Here is an 18,789-nt window from a genome sequence, read left to right as displayed (position 1 = left end):
TCTAATAACAAGCCTATAAAATAGTTATTATGCTTATTTTAAAGGTGGGGAAACTGACACAAAATGATTAAATCATTCCGCCAAGTTCACATCACCGATAAGTGGGATAGTCAGATTAGAATCCAAGGAGTGCCTTGCTTTTAAAGACTACCCTAACGAAGGTTCCTTGCCTAATAAATTGTTGACTACTACTGAACCAGCCCAAGTTGAGGGAGAGTGCTTGAGGAATTGAAAACATTTTCCTAATATAACACACTCAACTAGATAGTAGGAGCAGGTGCTTGGATCTCTTTTTGCTCTTCCCAGGACACAGAGAGGGGGCTGCTTTCCCCGGCTCCACCTTGGTCCTGTCTTGCCTTTCCCGTCTCTGCCTGAGTCTCCAGAGGAGCCCAGGACTGGGCAGGAAGAGAGGAGGGAGGAAAGCCCGAGCCGGCCAGCGCGTCGGCAGGAGCGAAGCGGGTCCCTGGCAACCATAAACTGGAATTTGAAAGGTCCTCTTCGCGGCTGCGTGACTCCAACCTGGAGTTTAGGGACGATGCTAGAGCCAGAGCTAGCCTGGTGCCCATTCCGTCAAGGGCGCGGGAGAGCGGGCGCAACCACCCCTCGCCGGCATTGGCGACCTGACAGCAAGGGTTTCCCCAGGTTCCCGTTGAGGGGTTCCCGCGCTCGCGGGGCGTGAGGGTCCCCGAATTCTCCGAGGCCGGCGGCTCATTTCTCTAAACCACCAGCCCTGCCCCTTTCCCAGGGGCCCTAAAAGCACCTAGAATAGTCCTGTGTCGTTTGTACTGGGGGTGGTTCGGGCCCATCCTAGGCTCAGAGCTCAGGAACGCACAGCCCTCCGCCCGGGAACGCTGGCGGCTGAGCGCCGGGCTGCGCCCCCATCGTTTTGGCCAATCAGGAGCCACGTTCTCCGGCGCTCTCCTTTCCCGCCCCGCCCCTCCCGTCTCCAAGGAAACGCACCGAGTGTCTACTCCGAGGCCTGGGGCTTCCGTTTCGCCTATACGGGTTGAGGCTATTGTTTGTGTAGACGGAGTGTTTGGGCCGGTCTCTGTCCGCCTTCAGAGGCTCTGTAAGTGCCACGGACTCTCGGGAGCACCGAGCCCGGAGCGGACGAGGGCGGGCGAGCTGTGGCCGAAGAAAGAGTGGCAGCAAAGGGAGGGTCAGGGGCCGAGAAGCAGCTCTGGCGTAGAAGTCCCGGAGACATCAGTTAGGTGGGTCCTTCACGGCCGCCCTCCCCTCCCCGCGTTAGTGCTGAATGAGGAGAAAGAGCAGGGCAGAGGCAGCTTGGGCCCTGGGGCCGGGTGCTCGGAGTGGGAGGTGCCGGGGCGGAGCTCGGGTCGGGGGTCTGGACGCGGAACCAAGGAGGCCGCGCGCGTCTTGGCTGCAGGAGCCGAGGCCGCGCAGATCCGTGGCCCTGAGACGCGCAGATCCTGCTCCAGAGAGCCGTTCGTCTGTCTAAATTCGGACACTCAGGCGGCCCGTGGCGCGTTGGAGGAGCCCAAAGCTGTCCTGCTCTTGGGACACCGTGAGAAAGAGCAGAGAAAGAGGGTTCTTAACTGTTTATCGTTTTCCCCAGGGACCTGTGATCAGCAAGGCAGGACCAGGGTGACAAAGGCTCATGCCCCCATTTTACAGGTGAGGAAAGTGCGGCCCTGGGAGCTCTAGAAGTTTGATCTTTTTCAAAGTTCTACAAGTGATTGGTGACAGAGTTGAGACGATGATCAGGTCCTGGGAGTCCTAGATCGAGGATCCTTTAAGACTCTAGGTACCCTGATAGTAAATCCATTATTTCTTTTGTGACAAGTAAGGGAAGGCAATGGAATTATCTTTCTACTTAACTGATTGAACAAAATAGGAAAAATACTTCAGAAAGAAACTATTTAAGTGTCCTGCTGTTATTTTTATTATTATTGTTCTTGTTAATAAGCTAAGAAAGCCTTGAGGCTCAGAACATTAAATTACATAGAGAACACTTGCATTCCTGGGACTAAACTGTGAGATCAAATTCTGTTTTCATGCTCAATCTAGAATTGTACCTTTGAAGTTTCTAGAGTGAGAAGTAAGCTCCTGGGTGCCAATCCTCATAACTCCCCTATCTGGTCCTTGAAAGGGAACAGAAATGTTCTTGCGTTCTTTCTGACCTCTTTCTAGGAGATTTGGAGGTCCCACCCAGTTAGTATGTGAGGATTGTAGTGAGTTGGGAATTTCAAGTGATGCCCAGCCTTTCATTCCTCCTTTCTTCTCACTCAGCTCAACCTCCTCAACACTCCACCCTTCTCCAAAAGAGGAGCACAAAGGAGGAAGGAATGTTCACTATTTTCCTCATAGTCTGATCCCAGGTGAGTAGGATTGTCTTTTCTCATTTATAAAATGCCCCTCAATTCTCCATGGGTAGTGGGAGTAGTGGAAGTGGCAATGGGGATGGATGGACCAGATTGAATAAAAAATGTTCCTAACCTGCCGGGGAAGCTTCCAAGCCTCCTCTACAGCATGACCCTGCTTCCCTCCCAGTGTCTTTTCCCAGCATTTACTCATTCATTCAGCCAGTCATTCAAGTCTACTATATAATTCATACAGTTCTTGAAGCTCTGAGATAAAGAAATATAAGAATGTCTTTTCTTAATGTTGGGGGAATAAACCATGAGGTTAATAATAATTTCTCAAGTTATCTCATGTTGAACAGTGCCAGAATGAGGGGCATTTAAAAGACAGGAACAGGAACTCAGATTTGAATGATCATTATGAATAGAAAGATATTCCAGACAGGAAGACCATCATTTCGTCTCAGGCAGAATTTGAGGGGACAAATAAGGAAACTGGGCTAGTTGCAATAGCGCATAAGTATGAGTGTTTAAGGTGAGGCCACATTGTGTAGGGTTGTTCATCTTTTTCTTGTACACCATTCAATCCCCTGCACATCAACAGAGGCAGCCATTATTAAAGTTTGGATATATTTACCTATAGTTTTTTATCTAATACTTAATATACATACATACCCACTAATCCATATAAACACTAATACGTATGCATATGTATATATACACATATGTAGAAATATACCTACATAGATTTATCTAAGATCCATGTATGTAGCGAGAATAGTATATATAAAAAAATTTGAATCGTGACAAAACAGGCTCCATGAGGGCAGGGAATCTTCCCAGTATATAGAACTTCCCTGGGATGTAGTAAGCACTCAGTGAATATTTGTTGAATGTATGAATGGCTTTTATATGTATAATTTTTTCATTTAACATATAATGAACATTTTTCCAAGTATTTGTTGGTAGCATGAGTTTTAATGACTATATAGTGTTCCATTCCAGTTATATACCATTCCATTCCAGGTATATATGCTGTATTCCAGGTACACAGATATATATGTTCCATTATAGATATATATTGCTTTATTTAAATTTTCTTTTATTGGGAAAAACTAGGTAATTCCCAATATTTTGCCATTATAAACAACTTCTAATAAATATTCTTATGGATAATTTATTAAGTGTATCTCTCTTTACTTCCTCAAGATATACTTTGGTAAATAGGATAACAGAGTCAAACAATATAAACGTGATTTAGGTTTTTAAAAAACTTTTTTAGAAATATGACATGAACTAACTTCTACAAGCATCTGATAAAAGGTCCTGTCTTGCTAATCTTTACCAGCATTGAGTATTATCTTTAAAGTTTTGCCTTAAGTTGCATCCCTTTAATCTAGTTCTTAGTAAGGTTGACCACTTTTTACATATATTTATTGGTCATTTGCATTCCTCCTTTGACATACATAATTTATGCCTCTTGACATACATTATCTTTTTCCCTACTGATTTTGTGTGTGTGTCTGAGGATGATTTGCCCTGAGCTAACATCCATTGCCAATCCTCCTCTCTCTCTCTTTTTTTTTTTGCTTGAGGAAGATTAGCCCTGAGCTAACATCCACGCCAATTTTCCTCCACTTTGTATGTGGGATGCCTCCACAGCATGGCTAATGAGTGGAGTGGGTCTGCACCTGGGATCCGAACCTGCAAACCCCGGGCCACCAAAGTGGAGCACATGGAACTTTAACCACTTGGCCATGGGGCCGGCACCTGAATTTTTTTTTAATTTGATAAATGGTACTCTTTTCATGTAAAAGATATAAACCATTTGTTAGATGCTGTATTTCTCCTACTTATCATTTGCCTTTTACTTTTAAGGACTTCTTTGTTTATATAAGTTTTAAATTTGCATAACATAAAATCTTGTTTCTTTTTATTTATATAGTTTTGTGCTTTGAAAGCTCTTCTTCATCTCTAAATCTAATACATAGTTACTTTCATTTTCCTCAATTATTTTTCATCATTTCAAGAATTTTAAAAGTTTCACTCTGAAACATATTTGGTATTTATTTTGGTGCGAGAAATGACAGGAGAACTTAAACATTCTTTTTTCTTCCCACTTATTTTATTTTTCTAGTAACATTTACTTTCTCCATTGATTGTGGTGCTACCTTTCCATACACCAAATTACTAAATTCTTTACACACATACACACACACACACGTACACACATATACAAATGTACACACAGATCACTTTTGGAGCTGTCTTGTTTCATGGACCCATTTCTCAGTTCTTATACTGGTATCAAGGTATATTTAATTTTGTTCCTTTACATGTGGTGCATTTAATGGGCAATTAAAGGGAAGTTAGCTTTTCTTTTTCACTAAATGAAGATAAGGAAAAGAAAGGACGATAGCTCATATATTGGGAATATTCCACTGAATAACATTATAAGGATTTCCATTTTGGAAAAAAAGAAGTAAAAGTTACTTAAAAGTTTTAGATGTTGAAAATATTAATCTTTCAGTATTTTTATTAGTATAGCATATTGGTTAAAATGCAGGCTCTGGACCCGCTGCCTAAGCTTGTTTCATGCCTCTACCGCTTCTTAGTTATGTGAACTAGATTGAATTACTTAACCAGATTCTCATCTCCTCTGAAGTGGGGAAATAGAACCTGCTATATAGGGTTGTTAAGAAGGTTAAATAAGATCATACATGTAAAAAACTTAGCACAGTGCTTGACGGATAGAACTCACTAATAATTGGTTGCTATTATGTTAGTTATTATTTAAAATATAATGCATATCTGATGTAACTCTTTCTAGTCACTAAGACATAAGAATTGAGGCAGGGAATCTAGCTTAAAAATGTTTTGCCAAATGGCTAGTCAGTTGTCCCAGCATCAACTAAATAAACCATCTTTTCCCCACACATTTGATGTCACCTTTATCATGTTTATAATTCACTGCTATATTTGTGTCCGTTTCCGAATTTCTAGTCTTTTCCCCATCGTTATTCTCTATTCCCATGTCAGCCTCATGGTGCTATAATTACAGGGGCCTTACTAAAGTTTTAATATACCTTTGGGTTAGTCTCAGCAAACATTTTTAAAAGTCCCTTGATGACCCCACAATTTCATCCATCCCTCTCTTAGAGAGGTAACTTCTATCTTGAATGTTGTGTTTATTATTCCTCTAGGTCTTTTTGTAGTTTTAACTACCTATGTCTGCATCTCTGAACAAAATTCTTTAGTTTTGCCTATTTTTGAACATTATATAAATGGAATTGCTATATATGTTCTTCTATGAGTGGGTTCTTTAGCATATTGTTAGATTTTTACTGTGCACCCATGTTGATTCATATAGCTCTAGTCCGTTTTCACTGCTGTGTCCTGTTTCACAGTATGAAAAACTACTGATTTATCATCCTATGGTTCTTGGGCCTTTTGGATTGTTTCCAGATTTTTGCTGTTACAGCAATTGTAATCGAAGTGTTCTTTTACTTGGTATATATGTGTAAGTTTCTCTAGGGTAAAAACCTAGTATTGGAATTTCTGGGACATTGAATTCCCTTATAATTGCTAATAATTTTCAGTTGATTTGCTTGGGTTTCCCAGATATAGTCATACCCTCTACAGATAATTTTGTCTACATGCATTGGCAAGTGCTTTCATATCAATAGTTTAATAATAGTAATAGTTAGAGAATGTATTCTGTATTATATTGATCCTTTGGAATTTATTGATCTTTCTTGTATGGATTAATACATGGTCTATCTTGTAACAGTATTTTGTGTTCATGAAAAATGTGTTTTTGTGTGTTTTGGGGTGTAGACTTCCACACAGATAAAAGAACTCAAGATTATTTATTGTAGTGTTTAGTCTTTATATTGTTGGGATTTTTGGTTTGCTTGATCTGTCATTTTCTGAGAGGGGTTTATTAATATCTATATTTACAATTGAATGTGTATATATATTTCTCCTTGCACTGTGATAGTTGTTACTTGATACATTTTGAGATTTTATTTGTGGGTGAGATTTAATTAAATGGATATGTTTTTGTCTTAGTATTCACTTACTAATATATAAAAATCATACTTTTTTGTCCTTTATGATCTTTTTCCATACATTTCATCTCAGCTGGTTAAGTTTGCTATTACAGCTTTCTTTTGGTTCATATTTGTGTGGTATATCTTTTTCCATCCTTTTATTTCTATGTATTTTTCTTTTTAGTATATCTCTTCTAAAGCACATGTTGAATCTTATTTTTTTAATCTAAGAGTCTGTGTCTTTTAATCTGTGAGATTAAGCCATTTACATTTATTATAATTCCTGTTATATTATTTTTATCATCTTATTGTGTCCTTTTTTTCCTTCAGTTTTTGTTTTCTTTTGGAACAGGTTATCTTCTGTTTTTATTGTTTTGTTTTTTATGGATTCTAGTCTGCTTCTTATGGTAGTTGCCCTTAATTTGAAACTCATGTTGGCTTTTATTTACCCCTGTTGACTTCCTAAACTTATTAATATCTAGGTTATTTCTCTAAAAAGACAGCTATTTTAGCACACTCTCATGTCCCTTTTCTCGGTCTCCCCCTCATGTTTATATTCTCGAGAATTATAGTTCAAGATAGGTATAAATATCTCTCTTCTTCCTTTTTTTTTTTTTCCTAGGTTTTTCTGTTTGTTTGTTTTTGTTTTGTTTTATGATAACAATACACTTTACCAAGGTACTTGACCACTTTTCCTTATCATATCTCGTGCAGCCTTTCCTGGATTTATTTCTCTTCTTAATTGATTTGTTAGAAAAATAGGTAAATGTATATGTTTAAAATGTGTTTAGGTTAACTATTAGAAGAATAGGAATTATATGTGTGAAATCAAAATCATAGTAGAAAAAGTGGAGATGGGAGGGAATTAAAATATAAAACTGTGTCAATCTAAAATAAGACAGGAAAGGATGAAGGAAGAATTTAAAAAATAAAAAGTAAGATTTTAGAAATAAGTTCAAATATATCAGTAATCACAATAAATGAACATGAATAACATGGATATCACTTACCTGTTAAGAAACTGAGACATATAGATTAGACAAAAAACCAAGTCTTGTTCTGTGCTGTTTACAAAAGGCCTACCTGAAGTAATGCCACAAAAAAGGTTAGATGTATTAATCGTGAAGTAATATGCAGCTAAGAATGTGTTTCAAATTATATATAGCAAAACCTGACAAAATTATAAGAAGGAATCAAAATTCCAAATACATAGAAAATGATTTTAAGAGACCTTTCTTGAAAAGGACCTTAAAGAAAACTTTAATAGTTGGAGAGATAACTATGTTTATGGATGGGAATACAAAAGGGATATCAAGTTTGTATAATATTGTTGGGGGCATTCATTTATATACAAAAGGAAAAAAAGTGGAAAATTATCAAACTCTTTGGGGAAATGGTGAATCCTGGTCAGTACAAGAAATGCAACAAGAATGAACCTAGGACATTTGTTATTCCAGAAAGTAGGATGTTCTAAAAACTAAAGAGGGTCATGTCACAAGAACCTAGAGCCAACCTGAAAGGACTCCCACTAGTCTAAGATAAGGGAATTTTGAACATCTAAAAGAAAAATGACTGCAATTTGATTGAAAGACATAAAATATGTAAAAATCAATCATTTCAGAAAAATGCTGACAAGTCAAACAATACAAATCTCACTGGTCATAGTTGGTAGATGCTTTGCCCTATGTCATGACTCCGAAAATTGATTTTTAAAAGGGGGCAGTTTCAGAGATAATCAAGCATTCATCCTGCCTTTTTGTTTGAACTACATTTCAGGATAACCAGAAAATTTGTGGTGGGAAGTTCTTTATTATGGAAGAATTATATCTTGTGTGCGCACAAGGAATAGTAGAATTAGAAAACCAATTTGCAGTGCCTGATGAAGTAACAGATCTGAGAAATGATCATCATTTACTGCTAAAACTTTTAGTGAAAGGTTTATGGGAAACGTTAGAATGGAAAGACTGGGCTGACAGCACTTGAACCCCCTGCTTAGTTTAGCAACCCTAAAGTTTGTAACAGGAAGTAGATAGCGGTATTCTTGTCAGAAAAAAATGAATCTTAGTCTTCACAGTCCTCTGGAATAAAAGAACCAAGTAACAAGAAGGGAATAAAGAAGAAGTTAAACACCACAAGGAAACAATTAGTCAAATCATTGATATGAGATGTTCTACAAAAGTGCTATTCAAAGCATGGACCAGTAGCATCAGCATTACATGGGGGCTTCTTATTCATGAATCTTGAGTCCTACTGTGGGCCCAATGAATCAGAATCTCTGGGTTTGGCGTCCAGGAAACTGTGTTTTAACAAGTATTCCAGGTGATTTTGATGCTCATTGAAGTTTAAGAAGCAATGTTCTACAGGATAATTGTCCAGATTTCTTTAGCAAATCAGTGGCATGATAAATTAAAAAAAAAAAGAGGGGGAGACTGTTACAGATCAAGAGAGATTTAAGAAACATACACTAACCAAATATGTTATGGGCCTTTTTTGGATCCTGATCCAGACAATTCAGTTGTAAAAAATATTTTTAAATCAATCAGAAAAATTAAATTTGAAGTGAGTTTTAGATAATTTTAAATAAGTATTATTAATTTTGTTAGGCAATTAGGTTTTTTTAAAGTCTCTATCAGTTAATGAAAGACATATATTGAAATATTCCTGAAATAATTATATGTGAAATGACCTTATACTTGAGATGTGCTTTAAAATACTACAGCCAATAATAATAAAAACAATAACGGGAGAGGTAGAGAATTGAAACAAGATTGGCAAAATGTTGATATTATTGAGTGGTTATATGGGACCTCATTATCCCTTCCTCTTTACTCTTGTGAATGTTTCAAATTTTCCAAGCTCAATTGTTAATGATACAAAATCTTGAAGCATCTATGAGAGGCTTAATCAGTTCTGGTTGGTGGTACACAAGGGGCTGTTATTTCATTTCTCATAAAATTACTCTGCTAGTCTAGTGTAATACTTCTGCCTTTGATTTGACCTTTTCTAATATTAATATTGTAAAACGTAGTTTATTTTTTGTCTACATTTTTTCTGTTATAGCTTAGCTTATCTTTTCATTTTTAATCTTTCAGAATTCAGTAGTTTGGGGTGCGTCTCTTCTAAACAGTATGCCTCTGTATTTTAAAACTGTTTTAGTATCCTTTTCTCTATTAATAGGTTTACTTGTCACCTTAATTTATTCTTTATATAATTCTCTTTTTTTTCTCTATAGATTTATTATACGTACTAATTTTGAATGTAGGTGTCCTGCTTTTAATTTTTCTCGTGGGGGAAATATTTACAACATTTAAAAAAATATTTTCAAGGGAAGTTTTATAGTGTCTTTTAGTAAACTGAAATGTACACACTGGCAATTTTACTTCTGGAAATTTATCTTTTAGAAATAGTATTACAAGTGAGTGTTCAATGATATATTTAAGAGAATTGTTTACTTCTGTATTGTGATAGAGCCAGAAAATTGGAAATAATCTTAATGTCCATCAATATGGGAACAGTTAAATCTTGGAACATCGCAAGGTGAAATGCTACGCAACTTTTATAAGCAGTAATATGTTAATAATCTATTGTCACCTAATAAATTACAGTTAGCAGCTTAACATAACAAACATTTTTTATCTCACTCAGTTTCTAAGGGTCAGGAATCTGGGAGCAGCATAGCTGTGTGGTCTGGCTTAGGGCCTCCCATGAGGTTGCAGTCAAGCTATCAGCAGGACTGCAATCATCAGAAGGCTTCACTGGGGCTTCTAAGACGGGTCACTCACATGGCTGTTGGCAGGATGCCCCATTTCTCACTGAGGACAGAAGGCCTCAGTGCCTCACCACATGGGCCTCTCCACAGGCTGCCTAAGTATTCTTACCACATGGCAGGTAGCTTCTCTGAGAGTCATTGATCCAAGAAAAAGAGCAAAGAGGAAGCTGCAGTGCCTTTTATGAGCTAGTCTCGAAAGTTGCACACCATTACTTCCCCTTCTGCTTTTTTATCTATCCATCAGAATTGAGTCCGTAAGTCCGGGCCATATTCAAAGAATTAGGCACCACCTCTTGAAGGGAAGAGTATCAAATAATTTGTGGATGTATTTTAAAACCACCACAAATAAGATAGGTCTATGTGTACTGAAATGGGAAGATGTACACTATGTGAGTTCACTGTGTACACTATGTGAGAAAAGCAAACTGCAGAATTACATTGTTAAGAAATAACATCAGTGGGGTATGCATGTATGTTTGTATATATGCATGAAAAAAGGTCAGAAAGGGACACAGTGAAAACTACAGTGATTAATTTCTCAAGTTCTTTGGGGAAGGTAGGCTTTCAATTTTTGCTTATTACTTCAGTATTATCTAAAATTTTTATGAACTTATTTTGAGTCCAAGAAACTAGAGTCTTAATCTCTAGTGTATGTTTTTAAAAGGAATTCTTAAACCTTTGTTAAAATAACAACCAAAGCCAATAACGACAGACTGATCTTTATTTTTCTGTACTTTTTACAAAATGATGGACCAGTGAGTTCATTTATTTTCCATACTGACACCAGTTTTCAGTCCTGTAGTCTGGGCTTCTGAGCATCCCAGTTTTCTTATTTTATTTATATATTCATTTGTATGTGGTAAAGTAAACTTATTATCTTTAAAGTTTTTAACATTTAGTTTATAAACAGTTAAAAATAAACAGCACTGAATTTTCTCATTCTTGAGTTCTTACTTCTGATTGTTTCTTTGTTGAGGCATGGATTTTAATGTAGATTATTTGGAAAATAGTACCTGCATGGTATATTTTGAATCCTTAAACATTTCAGTACATCTTCCTTTTGCCTTTCTACATTAACACAGTCTGGCTGTATGTGGAAATCTTGATTTACAGTCCGTCACCAAGTTGCTTTTAACTTCTCCCACTTTGACTTAGTAGGTAGGTTTGGGTTTAAAAACCACTATTTTGTAACCACATGTCCTTTTACAAGTTACTTAATCTTGTTAAATGTTAGTTTCCTCATTCCTTTGGTGTTGATAATAATACTTTATAAGATTGTTATGATAGTAAATGAGATAACGTTGCCCTGTTTACATAACTGCTCAATGATATTTAGCTGCTGCTCTGACTATAATATGGTGATGATGATATTCTAGTTTTCTTCCATTTTATTGTAAACTTCTTAAAAGTATCTATTTCCTTTATTCTTAGTATTTACTGAACATTTTTAATTGAACTTTAGAATTGAAAATGTGTCATCAAAGAAATAAAATGAGTATCACATAACTAACTGTGATCTGGTCTTTCCACTAAGAGAAATATTTTTAGACCATTTGAATACATGCATTTATCTCTTTTCCTTTCTAAAATTGCATGATGATAATAAAACTAAAAAATTTATGAACTTGCAATGATGAAGTGAAGAGCCATCAGCAAATGAGAGATTTCAGCAAAAACTTGTAAGGCAACAGAGGATTAGTGGTAAGAGCTACATAGGGCTAAAGACATTACATCCTAGAATGCTTGACAGGAATACAGACAAGAAAGGAACTGATGAGCCCTGTGAACTTCAGAGAGGCTGAGGATGCATCCATACTATTTGAAGCAGAGGGCCAGGCAAAAAAGAGGATCCTAAAATATTTCCAGAGAGGAAAGAAAAAGTTGCTTACAAAGGAATTAGAGCTTAAAAATAAAAAAAATCAGTCTTAGCAGCAACACTGAAGGTTTATATACTGAAGGAATTCTGAGAAAAATTCTTTTCACTCTAGAATTCTATACCCAGCCACATGTGAGGGATAATAGACTTCAGGGATATAGTGATTCAAATGGTTCCTGAGAATTCTTCCTAGTAACCATGCTTGGAGATTCTCCTTTAAACTAAATGTGTGTCTTGGAGAAAACCTTACCTTTTTCTTACCTTTGCCTGTTTCATTGGCCGTGGGCTTAACATTCATAGGCTTGATTGAACTATTTTGAGTGTGTACCTCCCAATTAATGGAGAAATCACAAAAGAGGAAGAATCATATGATCTTGAAAATGGAGCACTAAAGAGTAGCCAGCCCAGATTGGAGCAGGAAGATGAACATTTCCAAAATAAAAGGGGAAGGGGGAATGAGACACTCGATAAAATAGATTATATAGAGCCTTTCAAAATAAATAAGAATTTGGGGACATTTTATTTATTAAATAAAAATAAAACAGGTAATCCTCCCAAGAAAACTGTATATAATCGTATTCAAAATTATTTAAGCACTACTATTGATTTAATTAAAAATAATGATAATACTGTATGAGAATGATGAGTGGAGGTATAAGGGGGTGGGGTCTAATTCCTCATCTCATAATAGGAAATAAATTGATAATGTCTAAAATGATCAATCATGATGCAATAATATAAGCAACATTAAGCAATATTGTTATATTTAGCAAATGGTTCTGGTTGGAAATATGCAGACCTGGGTCCTAGCTGTGCTACTTTCTAGGTCCATGATCTTGGGAATTTAATTAAACTTTTTCAACCATGTTTACTAATTTGTAAAATAGGGATAATAATAGTATCTACAATATAGGATTGCTTTGAGGATTATTTGAAATACACGTGAAGAACTTAGCCCAGTGGTTAGCAGACAAATGCTATATAAATGTTTCTTATGGTGATGGGGTTCAATTGGATACATTACTTAGCCATTTGACTACTATTATTATGGCCCTTCTTACCTTTCTTGTTTTTCTTCATTATTGAAGTTCTTTCTTTTTCTGTGTGGTTTGCCACTTATTTTACCTACTGAATGTCTTTTTCTTTGTCCATCTTCTCACTTAGATTTCTTCTTCCTGGAAAGCCTATTCTTTGACCAGATGGCAGTAACATTTGAAGATATAACTGTTATTTTTACTTGGGAGGAATGGAGATTCCTGGATTCTTCTCAAAAAAAGCTCTACAGAGAGGTCATGTGGGAGAACTACACAAATGTCCTGTCAGTAGGTAAAGTTACCCCAGCTTTTAGGGAACAGAGTTAGTTTCTTCTGGAACCAGTTTTGTTGAGTATTTTGGTTCTTTATCTGGGTGTTATATTGAGGTGGAAGAAATATTCTCAAAAATGGGTGTTGGGGTCGGCCCCATGGCCAAGTGGTTGAGTTCGTGCGCTCCACTTTGGTGGCCCAGGGTTTCACTGTTTGGGATCCCAGGCACAGACATGGCACCACTCGTCAGGCCATACTGAGGTGGCATCCCTCATAGCACAACCAGAAGCACTTACAACTAGAATATACAACTGTGTACCAGAGGGCTCTTGGGAGAAGAAGAAGAAGAAGAAGAAGAAGAAGAAGAAAAAAAAGGATTGGCAACAGATGTTAGCTGAGGTGCCAATCTTTAAAAAAAAAAAAAGGGAGGGTCTTAAATCAGATGACAAATAGAAGATAAACAAAGCAAGACATTTTCCAAGACCCCTAGGCTATGTAATTGATAGATATTTGTGATTATTATTCTTACTTCTTTTCTGGATTACATTCAAAGCTCAGATCTCCACACATAATCAGTTTTGTGTGGTCCTAAATTTGTTTTCTCTTCATACTATTTGTATGAGGTAGCTTTTGCTGTATAACAGACTACCCCAAACTTAGTGACTTAAGACAAACACTATTGTTTTTCATGATTCTAATTTGTTTGATGGATCTTTTGTCATGGAGTGACTTGGTTGAGGCTGGATAGTCTAAGATGAGACTGGACAGCCTGACTCACATGTCGGGTAGTTGGTCAGTATCAGTAGAGATCATGGGGATGTGTTGCCCATATGTCCCTCCTCAGGCAGGCTAGCACAAGCTCGTTTACATGGTGAAGGTCACAGGATTTTCAAAACCAGCAAGAGAGAGGGCAAGCCCCCAAGCACAAGCACTTTTCAAATCTCTGCTTGTATCATTTTTGCTATTGTCTCAGCAACCAAAGCAAATTGTATAGCCAAGTCTAAAGTCATTGTTAAGGGGAACACACAAAGATGTAGATAAAGTAGAGAGTCAATACAGCTGTTTTTTGCACACAATCTACCTCCCTATTTTAGAACAGAAAAATAGAAACAGTATTTTATTTCTTATACTAATGCCTCAAATAAAGTAAGCTAATTAAATCTCAGTCTTTAAGACTATTTCTGTGGAGTAGTCAGCCTTACCCTTTTATTTCTAACAGTACCGGGTGAGTAGTAGATGCTCAAAATATGTTTGTGGAATGAATGAATAAGTGAGTGAAAGAATACATATATGAATAAACAAATGAATTTCAGACCCCAATATGGAGCAGCCTAAGTCATAAACCTTTCACACTTCCACCTACACATATATTCCTATAATTCTGGAGGTCATTGATTGAGATACTTGGAAATTTTTAAACACAGCCTACATCTCACCACTGGATTATCTGCTTATTCTCCTAGAAAACTGGAAAGAGAGCTACAAACCCCAGGAAGAAAGATTCAGATATTTAGAACATGAAAATCTTTCCTGCTGGCAAGGCTGGAGGAATGCCAACACTCAGATACATGAGAATCAAAACTATGTGGAAACCGTTCAAGAAATAGTTTCTGAAGACCTAAAGCAGCAAGACCTTTCCCACTATCAAGAATGGTTAATACTCTGCACACAAGTACCAGGGTATGGGAACTATGAAGTGACTTTTGGAGGTAAAAGTCCCAGGAACTTAAAATATACAAAGTTTATACCTTGGCAGTCCTTAGAAACAAAGCACACTCAAGACTATGGTAGAGAAATCTATGTGAGTGATTCACATGGTTTTCAAGGAAGCAAATCCCATCTTGGCATATGCAGGAATAATTTCTCCATGGAAAAAGAACAGAAGCTTATAGTTCAGCATTCTTACGTACCAGTTGAAGAAGCCCTTCCAGAGTACATTGGGGAGATCTGCCAAAATGACCTACTGAAAGACTCTATGGAAGAGAAATACTGTGGATGTAATAAATGTAAAGAAATTTATTATTGGAATTCTCAGTGTGTTCTCCACAAGAGAAATCAACTTGCAGAAAAGTTCTATCAGTGCTCCATTAGTACAGCATGCTTCTCTCAGAGATCAGACCTATACAGACATCCAAGAATCCACATAGCTAAGAAGCTGTATGGATGTGATGAAGTTGACAGTAACTTTAGTCAGAGTTTAGGTGTTCACTTTTATCAGAGAGTCCACACAGGAGAGATTCCTTATATATGTAATGTGTGTGGTAAGAGCTTCAGTCAGATCTCTAGTCTTCACAACCATCAAAGAGTCCATACGGAAGAGAAACGCTATAAATTTCAGTGTGATAAGGACCTCCGTAGAAATTCATTACTTCACATTCACCAGAGACTTCACATAGGAGAAAAGCCTTTTAAGTGCGATCAGTGTGGTAAGAGTTTTAGTCGGAGTTCAGTACTTCATGTTCATCAGAGAGTCCACACAGGAGAGAAACCATATAAGTGTGATGAATGTGGTAAGGGCTTCAGTCAGAGCTCAAATCTTCGAATTCATCAGTTAGTCCACACAGGAGTGAAGTCCTATAAATGTGATGACTGTGGTAAGGGTTTTACCCAGCGCTCAAATCTTCAAATTCATCAGAGAGTGCATACCGGAGAGAAGCCTTATAAGTGTGACGACTGTGGTAAGGACTTTAGTCACAGCTCAGATCTTCGCATTCATCAGAGGGTCCATACAGGGGAGAAACCCTATACTTGTCATGAGTGTGGGAAGGGCTTCAGCAAGAGTTCAAAGCTTCACACTCATCAAAGAGTACATACTGGAGAGAAACCCTATAAATGTGAACAGTGTGGCAAGGGATTCAGTCAGCGTTCACATCTTCTCATTCATCAGAGAGTCCATACAGGAGAAAAACCCTATAAATGTGATGATTGTGGAAAGGGCTTTAGTCACAGCTCTAATCTTCACATTCATCAGAGGGTTCACACAGGGGAGAAGCCTTATCAATGTGCTAAGTGTGGTAAGGGTTTCAGTCATAGTTCAGCTCTTCGAATTCATCAAAGAGTCCACATAGGAGAGAAACCTCATAAATGCCATGAGTATTATAAGAGATTTGATCAGAATTCACATCTTCACAATAATCACAGAAGAGAAACCATATAATTCTGTTCATTTAGTTAACAGCTTTAATCAAAGCTTAACCTTAAGCCCAATAAATGCTGCTTGGAAGAAAATTCTGTAAATAACCCAAGTAATCCCAAGCAACATTTATAGTTTCCCCTAACTCCCATTAAGAATCATTTGCTTCAAGAGGATCCTTAGGAAGATTCCTTTATCTTTAAAATTAAAGTATATTTTCTTCTACTATAAATAGTATACTTGGTCATTGTAAAATATATTTAAGAATTCAAGGACAAAAATCTCCATCCTGTTTCATCCTCTTTTTCTGTGCATTTTCATGTGCGTGAAATCATACTCTGTGTTCAACTTTGTATTTTCACTGACTTCAAAACACTTACTCACATTTTGGTTTGAATTGAAATTTGCTAGCTATCTATGGAACAGCATCTTGACTCCCCTGTAAAGTCCCTAGGAGGCCACAGAAAAAAATGAAAACATGCAAAACCTGAAACTCAAACTGGTAGACAGCCTATTGCTTAAATGTGGAAGAATTAACTATAGGGCCAGTAGAATTCAATTGTTTATGACAAAAGATAGGAAAACATGGTATGACCCTTTATCTGAGATAGAATATTTTAGGAATGCTATCTCTGTTAACCAGGAAACTCCAGAACCATCCTTTTGTTGCAGAGGTGCTGCTCTCTGAGGTTACCATGATGCACTCTCACCCATTTCCCCTCCCCAGTTTTCCACATTTATTCCTAGGTTCAGACATCAAGTAACAGGAGATACAAGATGTAGTTTCTCTGAGTAAGTTGTGAAAGACGTAGACAAAAGCTGATAGAAGTGAATGCTGGAAACTGAAGATACTCTATCAGTTCAGCATTAGAGATCCAAGCAGTAGAATTGGATTTAATCTCAGAAGAGTAGAATGGTAATAAACATCTTCTAGAAATGGAATTGAACTCAGAACTATGTGCAAAAATAAACTCTCAAGCTAATTTTATAGGAGAATTTGGTCATTATATAAACAGTGGACTCAATGGGGATACATAAGTCCTAACTATTGATATATGAACATCTAGATATCACTTCCCAAGAGAAAATAAATTAAGTTGACCTGTTCAGGGAAATAACAGGGAATTGCAATACCAAAGAAAGGAATATTATCTTGTAGACTTAATCCTATGGCCTGAAAATTAGCTATTTCGGTCTCGTAAAGAAATTTTCTGAAAAACTGGTGTCCTCAGTAGCATGACAGAAAACCTGAAATCAATAAAAGTAGAGTAGAAATACATAAGTAGAGAAGAGCTTTTAAGATAAAAAGAAAAATAGATATAATGAAGAAGGAGTACAGGGGAATTTAAAATGCAGTATCAAAGTAAAAGGCAATAAGAAGCAGAATTGGCACTGCAGAATATCAAACACAGTAATGAAGAAACTTGAGATCTTAAATGTGTAAGAAAAGGATAATGAGATGGAAACAATGAGAGAAAAGATGGATGCGAAGTGCAGAGAATGGAGATCCAATGTAAGAATTAAAGGTGTTTCTAAGGAAGATAAAAGAACATTTGGAATAGAATCAGTGATCAAAGAAATTAAGAAGTTCTTCTTGAGCTAAAAGTATATGCTCGCTAGATTTTAGGCAAAACCAGTTAAAAACCATGCTTAGAAACTGCTTAGGAAAAAAAGAACAATTGAAAGCGTGCAGAAAGAAAAATTCTGGTCATCTACAAAACCAAAAAGGGAGGATGGATAAAGACCTCTGCCAGCAGTAAATGTCAAAAGGCAATGGAACACCACCTTTAGAATTGTGAGATTAAAAAATCTGTTATCACCTAGAGTTTTTTTCTTTGTTTATCAACTAAATTGTCTAATGTGCAGGTAACAAATTAGATAGACAAGGAAACTTAACCATACACATTCCTTTTTTCTTAAAGAGAGCTCAACAATGTGGAAGTCATGGTATAAAGGACTGGTGATGAACACTCAAATCAGTTAAACATAAAGTTAAGTCTGGATAATTGTTAATTTGTTTACCAAACTTCAAAAATTTTAAATACTTGTGCAGGAAAATATTTCATATACAAATGCTGAGTATAAAAGCAGATTATATATAAAAGTCTGGGTGGGAGAGTAGGGTTGTCAGATAAAATGCAGGACCCCCAGTTAAGTTTCAATTTCAGATATACAGTGAATAATTTTTTACTGTAAGTATGACCTAAATATTGCATGGGACTTGTACTAAGAAATTGTTTATATGAAATTCAAATTTAACTAGGCATCCTGTGTTTTTAATTGCTAAATTCAGCAACCCTGTGGTGGAAGGACAGCAAAAGAAAGCGCTACGTT

General features: G+C 36.8%; 1 protein-coding gene across 6 annotated transcripts; it reads left to right on the top strand.

Annotated features, from left to right (window-relative positions):
• Window positions 1-928: 928 nt before the first annotated feature.
• Window positions 929-18,321, top strand: ZNF214 (zinc finger protein 214). 6 transcript variants are annotated; one of them, XM_014861202.3, is made up of 5 exons: window positions 929-1,211; window positions 1,577-1,635; window positions 2,251-2,339; window positions 13,183-13,344; window positions 14,786-18,321. In XM_014861202.3, exons 2-5 carry the CDS (start codon window positions 1,619-1,621, stop codon window positions 16,477-16,479), a joined length of 1,962 nt encoding a protein of 653 aa, XP_014716688.3. In that variant the 5' UTR covers window positions 929-1,211; window positions 1,577-1,618; the 3' UTR covers window positions 16,480-18,321. The 6 variants fall into 6 exon arrangements, with proteins under 6 accessions (XP_014716688.3, XP_014716689.3, XP_070347056.1 ...); XM_070490955.1 differs by having other exon boundaries at window positions 951-1,211; window positions 13,183-13,340; XM_044751956.2 differs by having other exon boundaries at window positions 958-1,069.
• The last annotated feature ends 468 nt before the right edge of the window (window positions 18,322-18,789 follow it).

The sequence above is a fragment of the Equus asinus genome, chromosome 20 (assembly GCF_041296235.1).
Source record: "Equus asinus isolate D_3611 breed Donkey chromosome 20, EquAss-T2T_v2, whole genome shotgun sequence".
Classification (NCBI taxonomy): domain Eukaryota; kingdom Metazoa; phylum Chordata; class Mammalia; order Perissodactyla; family Equidae; genus Equus; species Equus asinus.
This window is presented reverse-complemented; position numbering and strand designations above follow the sequence as displayed.